General features: G+C 32.3%; 1 protein-coding gene across 1 annotated transcript; it reads right to left on the bottom strand.

Annotated features, from left to right (window-relative positions):
* Positions 1 to 302: 302 nt before the first annotated feature.
* LOC134709350 (metabotropic glycine receptor-like) lies at positions 303 to 18,024 on the bottom strand. The gene is made up of 12 exons (XM_063569519.1): positions 17,853 to 18,024; positions 14,701 to 15,166; positions 13,308 to 13,475; positions 11,422 to 11,548; positions 8,682 to 8,990; positions 7,702 to 7,770; positions 6,903 to 7,012; positions 5,153 to 5,370; positions 3,615 to 3,753; positions 1,416 to 1,521; positions 793 to 936; positions 303 to 437 (listed from the first exon to the last, which is right to left on the bottom strand). Exons 1-12 carry the CDS (start codon positions 17,905 to 17,907, stop codon positions 324 to 326), a joined length of 2,025 nt encoding a protein of 674 aa, XP_063425589.1. The 5' UTR covers positions 17,908 to 18,024; the 3' UTR covers positions 303 to 323.
* Between the last annotated feature and the right edge of the window lie 3,155 nt (positions 18,025 to 21,179).

Below are 21,179 nucleotides of genomic sequence, written 5' to 3' on the forward strand. Positions count from 1 at the left end.
CATACTTTTGTCTATCGACTACTTTTGTCATTCAGAAACCCTCTATACAGACTATCTATATAGTATATATGTTTGTTCATTGTTAAATACAAAAAGTTCACCAGCAGTCGATCAATTCCTGTCTTTCCAAAAACAAAATTGTCTCTTTTCCACTGATACCACGTTACTAGTTTTTCAAAATTTATTTGTACAAGAGAAATTGATGTTTGTTTCTACTGAATAATTCCCATTTTGTTAATTTCATGTAACTATTTCATAGATTACGAAGGACACTCTATTTTCAACTATTTACTTACAAGCTTTTTTGGTAATTTATTTTTATTTCATCTGACTTCCAAGTTGTTCATGTCCGATGTAAGATGAGTTTGCGTACCAATCGACTTAGTTTGGCAACGTTGCCTAGTGTCCGTTTTTAAATATTCGTTGCTGAAAATTGGCTATAATATAAATGGTGTCTCTTTAAATTCTTGCTGATGGCAAATTTATAACATTCAAAACAATTTTTTAAAATCATCAAAATATTTCAGGCAAGAAAAAACAGGCTTCCGTGAAAATTTCCTATACTGTATTGATATATCATAAGTTATGAAATTGTTTGTTTTTGTAGCTTTCCTGTTACTCTTATCAAACAATATACACTTTGTAGAGATGCTGAAACTCAAGTAACATCATTGCATAATATGAAAATAAAAGAATATGAAAAGAGTCCCAATCCGTTTTGGTAATTTGGAATATATTTCACTGAATTACATACTCAAATTTCAAACGTCATAACTATGGATAACCAATTACCTTTGAGACTGCTGTTTTTATTTCATAACTGTGTATGTCCTTTGATTGAACGATGTCAATTGAGTTTGTTTTATTATTTTTGCCGCCATAAGAGAAGGTATTGGAGCCTTTCTTTATATCATCATTTCTGTACAAAGCTATCAACTGCAAAAGATAAGAAAACTAATAAACAACTGCCCATGTTTCTCCTTGATCTGAACAATGACGGGAACGAAAACAAAATTGAAATATAGATAACTATAAAGAGATCTACAGAGGCAAACGATATTCCTTTGTTTATTCTTACAAAAGAGAACCAAACAGGCAGTTAAAAGGAATAAGTAAGTTACCATGGCACTTTTATTAATGAGTGAATCATAAACAAAATCATATATTTGTTTATATTTTGAAGCTAGTGCCTCTTTCAATAAATACTCGAAATGAAAATAATGTGTAAAAGGAAATCGAAAGGACTGAATATGGTGATACACTTAACATAATATGATGGCTTCACATTAGTGAAGATTTCATACAGTTATATCATGCCATCAGTTGTTCAGGAAGAGACACTATTGTACAATACTCCAAGTTAACCGGATGAAAAGTAAGAAAAAATAATGAGAGATAATTATAGTTTTGTTTACCTTAGGAACGTAAATCAACGTCAGAGTTATAGTAACAAAAACTTGAATCTGAAGACATTCGAACAGGTACAGCATGTCTGGTCCGTGGTGATGGCCAATTACATGCCTTTAAAACACAATTTGACGTTAAGTTTATAAATATTTACAAAAAGGAATAGTAACACATATATTTATTTCGAACTTGAAATACAATATACAACAGATATAGTTATATTTGCCTCATATTTTGATTCACATCTAGTAACTGACAATGAGGGTGGGTTGAGAGAAAAACTTACGACAAAAGAGGTCATTTCAGTTTCCGAAATGTGAATTTTCCTTTTCTTTGTAGCAATTTTCCAGCAGCGCCTGCATATGAAGTATTTTTATAAATCTCAAGTTGATACGATATTCATGGGTAAGGGTTTGTATTTCATATCATGATGATATTGCTGCTCAAAACAGACTATTAAATCAAGTGTTCCAAGTGGTGAAGTTGAAATTATTTCTTCGAAAAACAATACTGTCCTGATTTTCTCCAAATAAGACTTAGAAAAGGATTTGTACCTACATGAGCAACACGACAAAACCCAAATATAGAGTAGCATCTACTCAATAGTTCGAAGCACCCAAAAACACCATCGCTGTTGTAGGGGTCTCGTGTTGCTTAGTTTTTGCTTGTACTTCTTTAGTTATTAGGTCTTTCCACTTTTCTGTGGAAAGACCTATTGTTTTTCTTCTGATTATTTTTTTTTCTTTTTTTTTTCTTCCGCCTAATTTTCTTCTTGCGATAAACATTTGTTTCGCAATATGTCGCTTAGATATTTGGTATATGATATCGAACAGTTTATGCGCTTTTGAAATTTACCCTGCGTAAACGAATACTTTTCTTTGTAGGAGTTATCTCCCAAAACACTGTTTTCCTTGTTAGCGCAACCGTAAAATATTATGACAAATTTATTTTACAAAATTGCTCGTTATATCCTTCGCATGATTTGTCCTATTTTGACCGAAGTGATATGAACGCTCCATATGAGAGTTATTTCCCCTTATGCATTTGATATAAGTGATATGCATTTCTATCTTGTAAACCTTCAGTGCTAGAGACCAAGGATCTTTTGATTTGAGGTCCTTGGTCCAAAAAAATAAAAAATAGGTCAAGGTCAAAGGTCAAGGTCATATTCTAATTTTTTGAATTTGGCTTATTTCCACTAATTTCCAGAAACCGTATAAGATATCGACATATTATTTTTTCTAAATTGTTAGTTGCGACATGTCGTAACACATACATTTTGATTGCAAAAGTACGTTAAACGTAAAAGTGAGTTTTCTCCCCTCTTGTTTTTAAAAAATACGCGTTTGGTGATATAACTGATTAACCAAATATTATTAAGACCTTTGGTCTTTTGATTTGAAGTCCTTGGTTTATGACCTTGAAATTGATTCCAAGGTCATAGATTAATTTGACGTTCTAGTTTTTGACCTTTGCTTTCAGCTCATATGTATACATGATATAGCCATGAGACTTTTGCCAAAAGGTATCAAACCATTTAACCTTGAAAAAAACAACCGGAAGTGACCTTGTATAAACCGGAAGTAGCTTTTTTTTGTACTTTATTAATAAAAAAGTATATAGAACCAGATTATTTTGGAATCAGTGTCAATTAAATATTCAAATATTATCGGAAGTAACATTTTTCAAACCGGAAGTAACAAATTATCTCCCTTATTTAAAAAAATATTGTATAGGAACCATATATTTCTGGAATCAGCGTACAATAACCTATCAGTTGACGATTGAAATGACATTTTAAACTTAATTTTACAACTTTCATATTAAAATACATTGTTTTCAATGGAAAGACCTTCAATTGTTCTCTGAACAATTGGTTTTTAATTGTATATTGTATATTGTTATTTGTCTTTTTGCCTTTTTCGTAGTTTTGCCAGAGATTTGTCAGTTTATTTTTGGCTTATACGATTGAATGTTCTGCGGTATCTTTTCTTAAGAGTTATAAATACGATATTATCTTGTGATCGTGTACACACGTGAAATCAACATGAAATGAAAATTTGATTTCTTTGTCCGATATTCATTGTCGATGGTATCATAAGTATTTTGATGTTTGTTTTGCCTTGGTGGGTATATAATAGTAGAAGGGAGTTTCTTCAATTAAACGCCATTATGTTGCTGTTTGTCATTGTGATGATTGCACTTACGTCAGAATCAAGAGAAAACTTCCAAGCAAGATACCATTATAAACTGCCCATGTGATGTATTTACTTTCGTTAAAATGTCCAGGTGCTTTTCTCACAACATAACACAAATAAACACCAAGTAGTAGCAGTAACGCTTCAACTGAAATGCATTTCTCAATCATGTAGACTCAAACGCATAGATTTTGAATACACAATAGGAAACAGCTGTCAAATGTGCTTTTAGGATATGAGCTATTGGTGCATTACAATTCATAAGTCATAAGTGAAAATAATAAATCCCCGAGGCTTAATTGCTTAAAATATAGGTAACTTTTATGAGAATATAGATACTGATAAAATTAATATTATCGTCAAATTATTGCATATGGTGTGAAATATAAATAATATAAAATATATAGAAAGAACCTGATTATTAATAATTGGATTTTTTTTTTTTATTTGATTTCGCATTTTTCTCAACAGCTAAGACTGTTAAATGCATCGCTTCCATTGACAACTTAGGATTCAAGTCACATGTGATAAAGTATGCTCAAAGTTCAAACCAAGATTTTAAAGAGTTATATATACGTCGTTTCTTTACCTTGTTTACCAAAAACTGTGATTTAGTTTGTCTTAAATCTATAGACTATTTGATGTTCTTTACCAGATATGTTTCTTAGAAACCTAGTTTTAAAAGTTTCTTTCACAAAAGGCAATGAAAATGTTTCGATTGTTTAAAAACAACTGAGTTGCCAATCATCAGCAAACCATCGAATATATGTTGACCAGTGCATGAGTGCATTGGATGTAAATTAGCACATTAATTCAAGATATACGGATACATCAGAACAGGTGAAGCTAAAATTTGGTTCAAAACATATGCAAACAATCTTAAGCGTTTTGAAATAGTTAATCATCTGTAATTCTTATGAAACTTATAATTTAAAAAAAACATGTTGTAAAACCCTTTATATTATTAAAATCTTCCTGCTGGATCTCAAAGGCTTATAATTTGATACGCCACACACGCGCTTCGTCTACATAAGAATCATCAGTGACTCTCAGCTTAAAAAGTTAAAAAGCCAAATCAAGTATAAAGTAATCAAAGGTACCAGGATAATAATTTCGTACGCCAGACGCGCGTTATGAGTTGAAGAGCATGTAGGACCCAAAATCCCTAAAAGTTGTGCAATAAACGGCTAAGGTAATCTATTCTTAGGATAAGAAAATCCTAAGTATTTCGAATAATTCTTAAAATTTACTACTATTGGATTATGGCCTTCCAGTATATTAACTATCCAATTTATTTCTATATACAGTGTCTTTTTACAACGAGATATCTCGTAATAACATCAGCCATGGCACAGCGCATTAGAAGGTAAAATCGCGATGAAAAATTGTAAACAAATGTGCTCTTGAAGGTAAATAGTAATAAATGACTATTAAAGAACAATATATACAATTGTTTAGGACACGACTTATTTTTAAAAAAACGGAGCGCATGGTTAAATACTTGTTTCACTAACTAATTGAATTTTATCTTAACTGTAAACACGTACCACATTGAATAGCATACACCAAATAGCTGCTCAAACACACTTCATATTTCAAATGATTGGAAGTTTCCAAAATTTCCGTTTTGACACTCTCTGATATGGTCCAAATAAGAAGAAACATAGCAATAATGAAAATTAGAGGAAAAAACCTCTTCAACAGTTCTTTATCTGGAAGAAACACTCTTTGTAGTGTGTTTGCTGATTTAAAAATGATAGCTATTCTGAAAATAGAAAAAGAATTAAAGTCAGTCGTTGGTTTCTGTCTTTTTATCAGTTTTGACAAAAAAATTGGGAGTTGATTTTTGCGATCAAATTGTTTCACGTTTTGTCATGTTGGTGGCTTTAAAGCTTAATATATGGTATGGTTTTTCTTCATTGTTGAAGGCCACATTATATTTACTCTGTTGGATAGTTGTCTAATTGGATATGATACCAAATAAAAAAAAGATGTGGTATGACTGCCAATTGAACAACACTCCACGAGAGACCGAATGACACAGAAATTAACAACTATAGGTCACACGGCTTTCAACAATTAGCTAATCCCATATCGCATAGTCAACTATCAAAGGCCTCGAAATGGCAAATGTAAAATTCAAACGAGAAAACAAGCGGCCTAATCTATGAACAAAAATATTTACGAAAATCAAATATATAACACATCAACAAACGACAACTAAAAAATTGCAGGCTCCTGATTTGAGACAGAATGTGGCGGGGTTTAATGTCCTTCTGTTAAACAAATATACAGTTTCTGCTCAAAATAATATATGACATGTGTAGCAATTACTATTTTTTGATTTTGATATACTGTTTTATTCGATATATCATTCTATAATTAGGAACATGTGGTATCCTTGCTAATAAAACAGCTTTCCAACATTGACCAAATTTCGATGATGGAACGGATTAAGGGTCATCATATGGTATTAAACAATGTGCAAACCCCATATTTCTAGGTCAGTTTTAAAAGGGATCGACATGACAGAATGCAAACGAGAAAAATATACAATCTGAATTATACAAGAACGATTTCAACTCTTTCTTTTCCATGTTTTTTTTAATTCATATGCATACCAATTCTCAAACTGAGTTTTCCGTGTAACTTCGTTTCATTATAACCTTCAATCAATTTTTGAACAAACGTTAGAAATGTTGGTGTACCTGGTACCTTTGATAACTATTTACACCACTGGGTCGATGCCACTGTTGGTGGACGTTTCGTTCCCGATGGTATCACTAGCCCAGAAGTCAACACTTCGGTGTTGACATGAATATCAACTATGTGATCATTTTTATAAATTTCCTGTTTACAAAAATTTGAATTTTTCGAAAACTAAGGATTTTCTTATCCCAGGCATAGATTACCTTAGCCGTATTTGGCACAACTTTGTGGAATTTTGGATCCTCAATGCTCTTCATCTTTGTACTTTTTTGGCTTTATAAATATTTTGATATGAGCGTCACTGATTAGTCTTATGTCTTAGTCTTATAAAATTATGATCCTGGTACCTTTGATAACTGTTGACGATAAAAAGTAAAATCATTGTATATGATAATTCTATACCTACCTTATTTCGAGTACGTAACAACCTACCCGATCACATCAATCTTTTGTCTTAATGTAATTACGGGCAGGCCGGCTGAGTAATAACAAATATCTAATAGAAGTTGAAGATTTCACCGAATCAATAATCGGATACACCACCGTTCTGATATTTTATTTCTATTTTGATAAGGATGTTATGTATACCTCCATGTCTTTGCCACAAGTGCGTCATACATCAAACTGAAACCTATATGAAACACCCAGGTCTGTGTAGCACATATAAATTCTGAAGGCTTCAGATACGCAATAAATCCCTACAATTTAACTTGTATTTCTTTATGTATGTCATCTCCAAAATAAAGCGAATATAAAGATACGAGTTACTTATTTGATTTATAAGTTTAATTTTCCGGTTTCGTCAAATAAATCAAATTCAAGGCTTAAATTCAGAAATAATTTACATCGTATGTTCTTATGACTGTGTGCGAGCTCTAACAAAGAGACTTTTTTGAAGATACTTATGAGAATTTAAAACAACACACAACCGTACGTTAAAGGTTTAAGATTTGTTCCTCCATGAATAGATTACTTAAGCTATCTTTTCAAAATCTCCCATAAATTTTGAATCCTTAATGCTCTTCAACTTCAATAGGCAATTCGACATTTTCTAATTTTATATTCGGGCGTCACTGATCAGTCTTTTGTAGAGTAAATGCACGTATAGCATTCAAAAATATGCTTCTGCTTAGAACTTTTTTCAAAACAATGATGTATGACTAAACACCATATTTTTGTTCAACTTCATAATGACTTGTTGCAGAATTAAAGAAACATGGCATTTGGAAAGGATAAAACACAACTAAAACAATGATGTACGTTTTCTTATTTTTAAACAAAGTCTCTCCTTAGAAAAAATAGCAAAAAGGAATATAACAAGATAACAAGATGATAAAATGTTTGCCATTAGTTGTTAAAAAAACCTTCATCCAATTAATAATCTTACCGTAGTACACACCAGTAAACCACCAGCACACATAAGCAGCAGAAACATTGGACTTCCAGCCTTTATTACCTGATAAAAAAAAACAATTCTAATATGATGTGCTTCTTTCGCTTTGTAAACACCACCGTGATAAAATTATCCATATATCTATTCTTGGCGCAGACTCAGAGATATATACAATAATGGCTGTTATTATATACTTCCCACGTAAATCCACATGTATTGGAACCTATTTGCAAACCGTTTGCTGATTTAATTGTTTTAAAAATTGTAGTTAAAAAAAGACAAAATAACTTTTATTCGTATGCGGATGCATAATAAAAAGAAGTAATGCATGAAAGATCGGAGAAATCAACAAAATAAAAATAAAATAAAATTCCGCGAAAGTCTTTTAATGTTTTTGACGCATTTAAGTCATTTCAAAACATGACGTCATACAAATGAAAACGCTATGGTTGGACGTTTTCTGACACGTGAACCATAGACATTCGTAGAATATTGTATTAAAATTGATTTGTAAGGTAGGTTTTGTTTTGTTTTCTATTCTATTGCTAACGCTGAGGATAAAATTCGAATGTCACGGCCCAGGCCATGTGTAAATTTCCAACAATCTATGACTTCCATGAATTATTTCTTAAACAATAAAACCTAAGAATTAACTGCCATACTTGATTTACAGGGTGTAAAACTAAATCTAGCTGTAAATAGAAATGAGTAATGTCAACAACGTGAGATCCTCGCGAGTTATTCTAGAGCAGTCTGAAAGAATTTCTTAAAATTCATTTCATTTATTATAAAGGTACGACTAAAGTATACATTTTACCACACACATACGGTTACCATGCTTATTTTAAAACATGTTCTTGATATGAAAACAGTGTGACTTTCTTCAAACCAAGTTTTTTAGCTTTGTGTTGTATTTATTTGTACACTTGTATTGAAACATTTAAACATTTACTTATTCGGATATTATTCTTTACCGGTTTATCCCTTAAGATAACTGTGAAGGCAAGCATTGCTCCGATTGCAATAAATGTTAGAAGAGTAAGCAGTAATAGCAGGAACCGGAACAAAAACTGGTATTCATAAAGGCAGGGTGAGTCATCATCACATTCGGAACATCCCTCCTTACAAGGTAAACACTTATACTGAGTCGTATCAGACGAATTTTCCATTTCTAAACCACTGAACGCCTTAACTTGAGCGTTTATATCTGGAAAGTAGTATCCCTTGGAGCAGACACACTCATAAGCACCTCTTTGAAAACCTTGTCCTTCTATAAACTTACACTGAAACATTAAGATATAAGCATTTTAAATTCAATACAAATTTTAAAATAATGCATTAGTTAATACAGATAGAAATTTATTTGCCTGACTGTCAATATAGATTACCAGTGCGGTGAGAGTTACCTTATTTTTAATGTCAAATGTTCGTTAAGATACTAGAGGATGGTCGCTAGCAATTACAATTACGAATTGTTAAGGCATTTGCCTCATTTAAATTTAAGTATGATAAATACTGCGTATCTTTAACAAAACAGATAAAATTGTTTTTCCCTTCTGGCTGACAATATATTTCACAATAAAGATAAAAATGAACAGAATATTTGTTGATAAACTGAATAGGTACACTTACCCTTTCCGAACACATTGATTGTTTTACATGAGAACAGATACGCTTATCCTTGCGCAGGAAATCATACCCCCCCTCCCCCCAATTTTTGTATTATTGGTTGTTTTTTTTTGTAGTTTCTTCGTTTTTTGCAATGATATTTTCAGTTTGTTTTCGTTTTATGAGCTTGAATGCACCTATTCTAGTGTTGTATACTGGTGAACTGTCGTAAGTCAATGGGAGTAGTGTCCGTTGTTATTCTGTAGTTGTCATGTTATCATATACTATTAGATTATTTATTTACGAGTTTCTCTGTTTTTTAGTTTTTCTTGCGTTTATTTGTACTGTATTCCTGTCACAAAATGTTGTCATTTCATTGGTATTTTTAATATTGCCATATATGCGGGGTTTGGCTAGCCATACCATCAGATCTAACCGACCATTTTGTCTTAGTATGCCCTGTACCAGTCAGGAATATGGAATTTGTTATGAAACAGTCTTTTAATATGACTAGTAGGTTGAGGTGTCTTTTTGTATCGTTGTTCGTTGCTTACCTCTTATAGTCGATGTGTTTCCATCGGTTTTGGTGTGTATTACGAATTTATTTTTCGCTCAACCGGTTTATAAATTTTGTACAGTGGTATACTACCGTTGCCTTTCTTTTTTTGCATGTTTAACTATTCTATGTAGTATATCACATTTTGTTCATCATTTACTTGTTTAAGATAAATGAACAATCGACTTTTACAGGAATTTATTCTAGTATGAAACATAGTTCATTTTGGTTTAAATATATCACACTTTTATAGTGGATTGTCACACTTTTATAAGAATCCAAAATATATTAAAAATATTTTTTTGTTAGTATTAAGAAAGTGTCTTAAGTGTAAATTTGAAAAACAGTGGTCTCAGCAATTACAAAAAAGTGATAAGTTGAGAACATATAGATTATTTAAGAATATTTTTAAATTTGAAAAATATTTATCTGTTGTTAATAATGATAATGATAGAGTAAGTATGACAAGGTTCAGAACCAGCAGTCATAAACTTCATATTGAAATTGGTAGATACACTATACCAAAAACTCCTATAGATAACAGGATTTGTAAGAACTGTAATATCAATTTGGTTGAAGATGAGTTACATTTTTTATTAAGTTGTCAAAAATTTTCTCATTTAAGGAAGGAGTTAATCTACAAAAAGAGGGACGAAAGATACCTAAGGGACAGTCAAACTCGTAAATCTAAAACAAACTGACAACGTCATGGCTAAAAATGAAAAAGACAAACAGAAAAACAATAGTACACATGACACAACATAGAAAACTAAAGAATAAACAACACGAACCCCACCAAAAACTAGGGGTGATCTCAGGTGCTCCGGAAGGGTAAGCAGATCCTGCTCCACATGCGGCACCCGTCGTGTTGCTTATGTGATTACAAATCCGGTAAATAGTCTAATTCGGTAGGTCAAATTCATGAAAGGGAAGGGGATTGTAGTTACGACGTAAGGAACATATCCGATATCATTTGTGAAACGGTTATTCCATAACGGTCAACCAACTCGTGATGGCGTCCGTAAAATTTACGAAGGGATGATTTCAACTTCACCATTTGGAACTCTTGGTTTAATAGCTTCCTTGTGAGCAGTAACCCTCTATCAAGACAACTGTTTAAATAAAAACATTACTAATTCCACAAATATTAATTCTCAGTTTATGTGGTTGTTAAGTAATGAAGACACTGATGTATGTAAAAGTATAGCTAAGTACATAAACATGTGTTTTTTGCTTAGAATATGAGTGTGAAATTTTTGTTTGCTGCTTATAATGTAAAAGCTTATGTAAAATGATTACTTATATTTTTTACACTAGAGTAACTCCCCTCGGAACACATATACTTTGATACTTGTAGTATTAATTTTAAATGTTTAAATGTTATTCTTTGTTGTATCTATGCTATTAATGCTCATGTTCATAATTGAGCTTTCTTTAATAAAATATTTCGTACTTCGTATTTCGTATTTCGTATATCATGGCGATAAAAAATGGAAAATGAGCATCATATTTTAGGCCCAAAAAAATTAGGTGCACCGATATGAGAGTACCTCTGTTGTAGAAGGACACCTATGCGTTCCTCGAAAAACGTCAATATCGCTGAAAATATGCGTTGAATCTTGGTCACATTGGTTAATGTTAATATTTGTTAACTGTATATCAACTGACGCTATGCCTCTAAAATGATACAATGATAAATTCTATTAAAGTACTGACGTTGCTTATCATCGTAATAACGTGTTAAAATGTTCTTTAATTTGTCAGTATTAATATTACTTTTACTGTTATTCATATTTTTTTATGTTTTTTGTGATATCCATTTGACGTACCCCTTTTTCAACCCTTTAACATATTGTGTCTGATTTGTTCACGCATCATTGTCAATATATGGAATTTGAGTTGACTGTCAAACAAGTGAGAGAGGTTTAAGAAGGTAAAAAAAAAGGTTCGATTCACCATTTTTAAATAAGAAAATACATGTCTCAAGTCAGAAACTTGAAAGTTAGTTTCCATTCGTTTGATGTGTTTGAGCGTTTGATTAGGGACTATCCTTTTTAAATTACCGCCGGAGTTCAGTATTTTTGTGATTTTACCTTTTTTTAATGCTACAATATAAAAATATAAAAGGGATTGAAATGGGAAATGTTGTGGGGTAACATAAATCAGACAAAAAGAGAAAAGAAAATTGTGACAAGTAAGTTTATACAAAGCAAGCACGTATAAAACCTGTTTTCCAAAAGGACAAAAAATAACCTATTGTGCTTACAACACAGGTGGTCACATTTGGCCTGGCTGGGATAGGTATTTTACGTGTTATTTTCATAGGATTTTGTCTAATGCTCAGTTCGTTTCTGTATGTGTTACATTTAAATGTTAATTCGTTGTTCTCCTCTTATATTTAATGCGTTACCCTCAGTTTTTGTTATTTTCTACCGATTTATGAGTTTCGAACAGCGGTATACTACTGTTGACTTTATTTTTAGGAAGATATGCAAAAAAAAGGCCAAAATTAAACTGGTCGTTGTTAATGATATCTTTTATAATTTTCATAAGTATTTAAAAATTTTACAATTTATTTTTCCAGTTTTTCTTCAGTCTTAATAGGTGTTCTCCAGTACAATTTGTTTCTGTTTTTCAGTCTTCGACTTGGTTATTATAAGGTATCTGCTTTGAATACAACGATTTTTATAATTCTTATGTAGACGAACCAAACGTCTGACGTAGAGGATGATATAGTGCTGGAAATTTTAATATCAGTTATTTTGAATGACTAAAATCCTGATAAAAGAACACATTAATAACCTTTATAGATTACTTACTTTGAGCTTGTTACTTGTAATTGAGTATTATAAATACGGTAGTTATGTTTTTCAATCTATATAAAGCTCTACTATATCTAAGTGGTTGAAATGACATATTGTGTGCATCGAATACATATTTTTATTCCATTAGTTTACTAATATAGGCAAAATATGTTTACTAAAAAAACATTTACGTCTCTTTTTTTTTGTCATAAAGCTCCACTACGGATTCAGTTCTAAACCAAAAATGGCTTTCCAATATTCGGCCGTAAGCGTTCCCAGTGATGGATAATTCAGAAAATCCGCATTCTTAAATCATATTGAACAGAGTAGTCTGTTTGATTTGCTCACCAAGTTTTGACAATATAACTGGACTATAAACAACTGTCATACTAGCGGGATGTAGAGCCAACTATGACACTAGGTTTAACCCATCATTTAGTTCTGAAAATTCCTGTATCAAGTCAGGAATATGGAAGTTGCTTTTCGTCGATCCATTGGTCGATATAGTCTAACAATCGATTTGGAATGTTTGATGGACCTCCCACTCTTAGAATTGAAATTAGAGTTTGGTATTTTTGCTTCATTCATTCAATTTAAAGAGTGCTGTTTTCATTATAATATACGACACTTACTGAAACTTGGGTCTTCCTGTTAAATCCAGTGAAAATATGGGTGATGAATATGTCACCATCCAAATATCCCCTCCTCCACAACCAAAGTACGGCTTAGTCCAATGGCCGTCTTCTAGCTTGGCTGTGAGTACAACCATTTCATGTTCCGGCAATGATTTTTTACTTGACCTGCAATTAAGCAATGGCATGTTTAAATGTGAACGGATACCAATGAAGGTTGGGTAAATCTTTGTTCAACTAGAAACTAAATAAACTAAAAGGATATAAAGATTCCACAAGATTGCTTTTATCTTTAAAACCAGATTTAATCCACGATTTTTTACATAAGAAAATGCCTGTACCAAGTCAGGAATATGACATTTGTTTTTCATTCGTTTGATGTGTTTAAGCTTTTAATTTTGCCATCTGATAAGGGACTTTCCGTTTTGAATTTTCCTCGGAGTTTAATATGTTTGTGATTTTACTTTTTAAACAAAATCATGCATTATAACTTAGCGAAAGGTCATCTAGTAACCACTCAAAAAGTTATTACAAGGAAAATAGAGGCGAATCATACCAAAGTGATATTCAAAAGGATTATCAACCTGAATGGACAAAAAACGAACTGCAAATTACATGGCGGATGTGTTCCTTATGTCGTTATTACAATTCAGTTCCCTTTTCAAGATTATGACCAACCGATATAGGACTATTTACCGACTTTGCAATAACATGATCAACACGACGATGCATTATGTGGGGCAGCACCGGAAATCACCCTCAGTGTTTGGTGGGGTTCGTGTTTTTGTGCCCCTATTTGTGACATTTTGTTCTACCATCTTTGTCAATTTAATGCGACTGTCGTACAAGTGAGAGGTTTAGCGCTATAAAACCAGGTTCAATCCACCACTTTCTACATTTGAAAATGCCTGTACCAAGTCAGGAATATGAAAGTTGTCCATGCGTTTGATGTGTATTATCATTTGATATTCCCATTTGATCAGGGGTCTTTCCGTTTTGAATTTTCCTCGGAGTTAAGTTTTTTTGTGATTTTGCTTTTTACATTTTAAAAATCAGAATTTTATAAATTTACAGTCATGTTCCAAATTTGAAGTTGACTTTTTTTTCGCTATTCTTTTTAATGTCTTTCTTTTATACTGCTTCTGACTTTTCAGCATATCTATGCATTCCCGTGTTCAAAATGTTAAGATTGAGCGTTTCTTGAGAGAAAAAAATCTTTTTTAATATACAAATTATAAGGTGTTACTTAAATTTGACACTGCCAAATTGTTTTTTATATAATCGTATTGACGACGAGTACATATTAAGTCGCCGTACTCTCCTTAGCTCTTTTTTCAGTCACAGATGAGAGAACAAATACTTTTCTGAGACAACCTTATTTATGTTACATTACCTGTATTTTGTTTTGAAGATAGTTCGTGTTGCATTTTCCCAATTTCTGACCTTTAAGTTGTAATACCACTCAGTTCGGTTGTCTTGGTACATATACGATAATGCTATATCATGGGCCAACACTAACCCATTCTGACGGTACGAGTAAGGTACAAACAAACGATGTTTTGAATATATTCCTGGTTCGATAGCTATGCAAGATCCAAATACGGTTTTTATACTATTTACATTATTTCTTACTAGAGAGAAGAACATTTCATCAGTCAAGGAATCAAGTGAATTACTATTCTTCATGATAATCGATGTGAGGAAATTTGCGGTGAGAATTGCAGGTTGAGTGTACTTTTCCCATGCTGTATGGTTGAAGGTCAGGTCCAATGTCTCTTCTGTACCACCAGTGCAAGGATTTTTTTCGATTCTACTTACATATTCAAGAGCTAGTTTAGCTGCTTCCTTGCCAGTTTGTCCTGTTTAAAAGTTCAAAGAGTTAGTAAAACTTTACAAATTAATGTTGGTAATATCAACGAGATTTATTTTTCGCTGGAGCTGGCAAGGCGAAAGTGAGAAAAGCAAGCGAGTTGAGATGACTGATGATAATATGTTAATCGCTATTTTATCTGTGGTCGCGCACGTGTTCCCTTATTTTCTAACAACAAGTAACAGTTTTCCCACGAGGACGTAAGAGTAAAATCACCCCGGTGGTCGGAGTCCAGAGGTAGATCTTACAATGACACACCAAGTCTGAATGGGATAACTATTTTACATCCCAGCTGTTCTAGATTAGATAAAACACAATTTACGCTAAATTAGATCTAGTTTATATCGACAAAGAATTTTTAACATATAATTCATACTAGAAGACACCCGTGAAATCGCGGGCATTCAGAGCGTGATGGAAAGTGTGGAAAGAGTTGTAGAAATTACTGGAGTATTTCAGAATAAGTATCAAAAGTCAAAGGTCCTTTTGATAGGACCTGTGGAGGATTTAGAGTTTTTTTTTTGGTGGACCGCCCTCCTTTTGTAGAAAAGAGTTGGTTGATTATATAGGAAATCACTGAAGTATGACTGGAACGGGCTCCCTCTTAGGTTCTTAGTGGGGCCCCACTAATGAAATGTTCAGACCGCCACTGAGGACAATTCTTTTTCTAGCCTGGCCCCTCCTTTTTTTCAAAATTTCAATTTTTGTTTTTCTTTAAACAATAACTTTTGAATAATGTTAGCGTTTATATGTGTATTCTCTTTATAATAAACTCTTGTAACCGCCATGGAAAGTAAACTTGAAAATGATAGCATATATCAAATACACCGACTTAAAATTCCTTCCAATGACAGAACCAATATCCGAACGCCTTTATTCTCGATTTTCTTCCAAAATAACCCAAACTGAATAATCATAAGAACAGGTGACAAATGAGACTATGCACGGTACGTAAAAACACACAGAGGCAATGAACGATTTATTAATTTCGGAAAGAAGAGAAGTGACACACAAAATGAGGTCTTCTCGTGTAATAGTACAGATATTATCATATTATAGACCTTTTTGAGCCCCGGACACTATGTTTACACATATTAAATTCACAGTGAGTTTATATCTAGTCGTTTTGGTGTAGGGTGAGTATCGTGAGTGTTTATGATAAAGGTCGTGCCTCTTTGTTCTATAGGTACCGTGCATAGTCGCATTTGTCATTTGTTCAAATGATTATTCAAAAAATAATAATTCTTTTCGTATAAATAATTCTAAGTTTTATTGTTGATTAAGCCTTCCCGCCAAAATGTTACAAAACAAAGAAGAGCATCAAAAACACAGAAAACTCAAACTTGAAAGATCATGTATGGGTGATCCGGCTCAAATCACCCCTGGTAGTACATAGGAGCTGGGATGTAATTTTTTATATTACTCTTATGTTAATTTTAAGGAAAACTTTGACTACGATGTTTATCATAAATAGTGTTAGTCATGAGCAATATTAAACACTTTAACTTATTATGCCTACATTTAGGATAATATTAACACAATCCTTGCTTTGTATTATTTATGACATTTTTTCGATTTCCGGATATGGGTAATTTTATGATCAATATCTTAATTTTAAACATAAAACGATTCAGATCATGACATGTTGTCTGTTTCCGTAAATCATCATACATGTTATCTATAAAAAAAAGAGTTGTACGACAAAATATCCGGTTTCCAATTTTTTTTTAAAGATTTCATGATAAAAACAAAATACATATTGAGAATCATGACACTTTTTCAGTTTTATTAAGCAATCATATGTGTTATGTTTCAAATAGCTATTGTGATAAAGGATGTTGGTTCATCGATGACATCAACATTTAAATGTGCTTCTTTTCGTCATTTCTTTTTTTAACTTTTCATGATATAATGAAATAATAAGGCCACCAGGTAAAAGCACACATTAATCTAAATTTAGTTGTCTATGATTTTCAGTTATTGAGTTGAATGATCGACGACATGATAGTTTCACTTAATCTCCGGCGCATAGCTCACATCCGTTCCGTACTTACTTCGTATCACTACACTAAATATGACATTGTATTGTCGTGTATTCAGTATACGGAAAGGAAACGAACGCTGTACGGAGATTGATTTTCACTCAGCTATTGATAGTTTAATCTAAAAAAAGTTGACCATCCTTTCCTTTCATTTGTTTCTAGCAGTTATCAAAAGTACCAGGATTAAAATTCAATACCTCTGACGCACGTTTCGTCTACATACGACTCATCAGTGACGCTCAGATCAAAAAAGTTATAAAGCCAAACATGTACAAAGTTGAAGAGCATTGAAGACAGTCTACTTTCATGAGGGACAGAATGTAAACTTTTTATACAGTTTGTTTTGTAAACTATAGTTGTTATAAATATCGAAGTACTGTACGAAAATATGTGTTTATACTCTTTACAGAATATAACTAGACTATGATTATCTCTCTTGAATCAACTTCTTATATACTTCTATCTCTTTTTGCCCTATTCATGCTATTGAAAAACAAGTCTTCAGCATGCCATTCATGCAAGGACCAGATCACAAAATACTGTTTCCCGGAATTGAAAACGGATGATGAAAACTTACTGAAATATCATTTTGTTTCAATTTTTATCAGACGTAAAACTATTTAATAACCTTACCTGCATAGTTATCATACGTTTGCCAAAACAACATTAGTATAATCAGTAAGACCATTCTAACTGTACATGTGTACTGATCATAAACGGGGTATTTTTTTTATAAAGAGTATTCTTAGTATTGCACAAAATTTGGTTTTCCTGTGGTGTTAAATGTATTAAATCAACTGGGAAATCGGCCATTGATATTAAAGTGTAGTTTCCGATTAATAGAATACAATCATTAAATCAGATACTTTTATCACTCTCAGTATTTTTAAATTGTATTGTTGATTTGTTAGTACTTGTGTATTGTTTGTTATTCTATTTAAAGTGCTATTCCTGTGCTGATTTGTTTTGCACATAAATTTGTAGTTCGACTGAGAGAATTTGAAAGGGGAAATATTTACACTACAAAAAGCCATCTATAGACGCTAGATATCTCCTTTTATTCAAATTCCAACGGTTGACAAGAACATATAAATATTGTCATCTTATGTTTGACGTGAAGTATTTTCAACGTGTTCTTGGAAACAGGTGGTCTGCAAATTATGTTGTCTGACTTAAATCAAAGAGTGGTTATGTTTATTGGTTTAATTAATGGGGGAATAATGTAGAAAATGTATCAATAGTTTCGTCGTTACATTTAGATATCTGTAAAAGAGAGGCAACAAATACATAAGATATCAAAGGGACCCATAAGTCGAAAATAATTGTTGTTCGGTGTGCGCCAAGGCTCCGTGTTGAAGGCCGTACATTGACCTATAGTGGTTTACTTTTTTTGAAAATTGATAATTGGATGGAGAGTTGTCTCATTGGCACTCACGCCACATCTTTCTATATCTATTATACGCCTAGGCTAATGAAGAAATAGGAAAACAGACAATCAAAATCACACGACATAGAAACTATAGACTTAGGCCGTGTTCACATTGACCTAAACTCGGTGTTATGTTAGTGTAACTCACACATAAACTAAACATAATTACGTTCCCATTGATAAAACTCAATGTTTACATGTAGTTTAAATCATGTTTTGCCTACATGCAGTCGATAGTCGATGTAGGCCTTGTGTAGGTTCAGTGTACACAAAACTAGGCATTCCGAACTGTAATTTTTCTATTTATACGTAAAAAAAGAAATGATTTTTATATAAAATTGATACTTATAACACTTATTAATAAAGTTCTTTACAGAAATATTTGTCTAAACTTGATATATTTATTTGTTATAAAACACTTTACGTAGCCTTATTAGCCCCTTATCAAGACTCATCCATCATCTTTGCCGAACACATAATTTATTAGAAAAGGTCTTCCCCTATCGACTGGACGTACACACTTGACAGAAATATTTGCCACTGGTATTTTTTCAAACAACGATTCACTCATTAATGCATTACTGAAAAAGGGTGAAGTTACTTGTTTGTTTGTGTAGAATCTCAGATCCGTTAAAATACAATTAGAAATAAAAAAAAATATCACCCTCTTCTTTTGCCAAAGAAAAACTTGTAGAAAAAATATCATTTGAAACAAACAGAAAAGATAGAAATGTACTGATCCTTTAAATCGCAATTCTTTTTCTCTGTCTATAAGCAAGCTGATGCAGCCTTTTTTTTAATGCGTAGTCGAGACATCTTTAAACTACTGCAAATCATCCAGAATTACTTTCTTAAAGGAGCAACCACTTTACTTTAAAAACAAAGGGGGGTGGGGGGGGGGGGGGGTCTGAGTCCGATTTTTTTCTCGCGCGAAAGTTAATATTTATTTCGATGATAGCAATTCAATATTTAACATTATAATGTATGGGGAAACTTTGGATTCAGAATATTTTTTCATTCTAATCATCTGTATGACCCAATTTTTTTTTAAGCAAATTGTGGAAAAATCCATCCCCCTTTTTTTTTTAAAGTCAAATGGTCGTTCCCTTACTGCTAGAAAAGTTGTTTGAAAGTTTGAATTCGGTTTCTACGTAATGAACATTTAAATGACATATAGTTTACAAGTGTGAACAAATCTTATGTACAGGTAACTAAACAAGGTGTATAGATGTGGACAAATCTTATGTGAAACTAGTGTACATAGATATAGGAAGATGTGGTGTGAGTGCCAATGAGACAACTCTCCATCCAAATAACAATTTAAAAATTAAACCATTATAGGTTAAAGTACGGCCTTCAACACGGAGCCTTGGCTCACACCGAACAACAAGCTATAAAGGGCCCCAAAATTACTAGTGTAAAACCATTCAAACGGGAAAACCAACGGTCTAATCTATATAAACAAAACGAGAAACGAGAAACACGTATATATTACATAAACAAACGACAACTACAGTTCATTAAACCAAATGTAAACATGTTTACTGTACACGGCGTTTGGTGTGAACACGACCTTAGCTACACGAACCCAACCAAAATATATTGGTGATATTAGGTTCTCTAAAGGGATAAGAAGATCCTGCTATACATGTGACACCCGTCATTGTATGTGTTATGCCTAAAAAAAGGAGTAATATACATCGAGGTTTTTAAAAACCGTCAAGTCAAAACCCAGATACGTAATAGTAAAAACAAATAGACCACATAACACTACACAAAACACATACAATTAAGCATACATTCACTCGCCTATTAGAAACAAAGATCTGTGTAACATAATGTTGTTTTCTTTTAAGTGTATTTCTAAGAAAGCTCCATCATTAACTTTAATTTTACATTTATAAATAATAGATAAAGTAATAAGAGCTTTGTACTATACGGCTCACCTCTTCTCAACGAAAGGATAAAATTCCAAATATGATATTTAGTGAATTGGAAATGACTATTAAACATGTATAGTTAAAACACAAGTTTGGTCTTTGATAGATTAAGACTCCGCTATGGAAGAAATACATTCCTTCATTAAATCTTCAGTCCAATGTTCTGACGATTAGATAAGTTGGTCCTCTATGGAGTAATCCCCATGTTACCTGAAAGAAGACAAATAAGACAGAAGATAGCTGGAATTAGGTTGATGATCAAATTAACATATACAATTCAATAAAATCATGTTTCTTTCAACCCGAAAAAATCCGTGTTCACACTCAGATATCTTGGTAGACGTTTAGTATATTACATAGAAAGCCTTCTAGAATTGAAAGAATACCAAACATAATTCTGTTGCAATTTTTAGGTTGGCCACGTTTTTCATCTATTTTGATTGAACTATAAATATCGAAATGAATATTTCGGACTATCCATTGCATTAGCAGTATTTTATGATACTCATATATATATGCAGCTTTTTAATGTTAGCACCATTTCTTGATTAACAATAAAATATGGAATACTTGTTTAAACATAAGAGGATA

The sequence above is a fragment of the Mytilus trossulus genome, chromosome 3, assembly GCF_036588685.1.
Source record: "Mytilus trossulus isolate FHL-02 chromosome 3, PNRI_Mtr1.1.1.hap1, whole genome shotgun sequence".
In the NCBI taxonomy this organism is placed as follows: Eukaryota; Metazoa; Mollusca; class Bivalvia; order Mytilida; family Mytilidae; genus Mytilus; species Mytilus trossulus.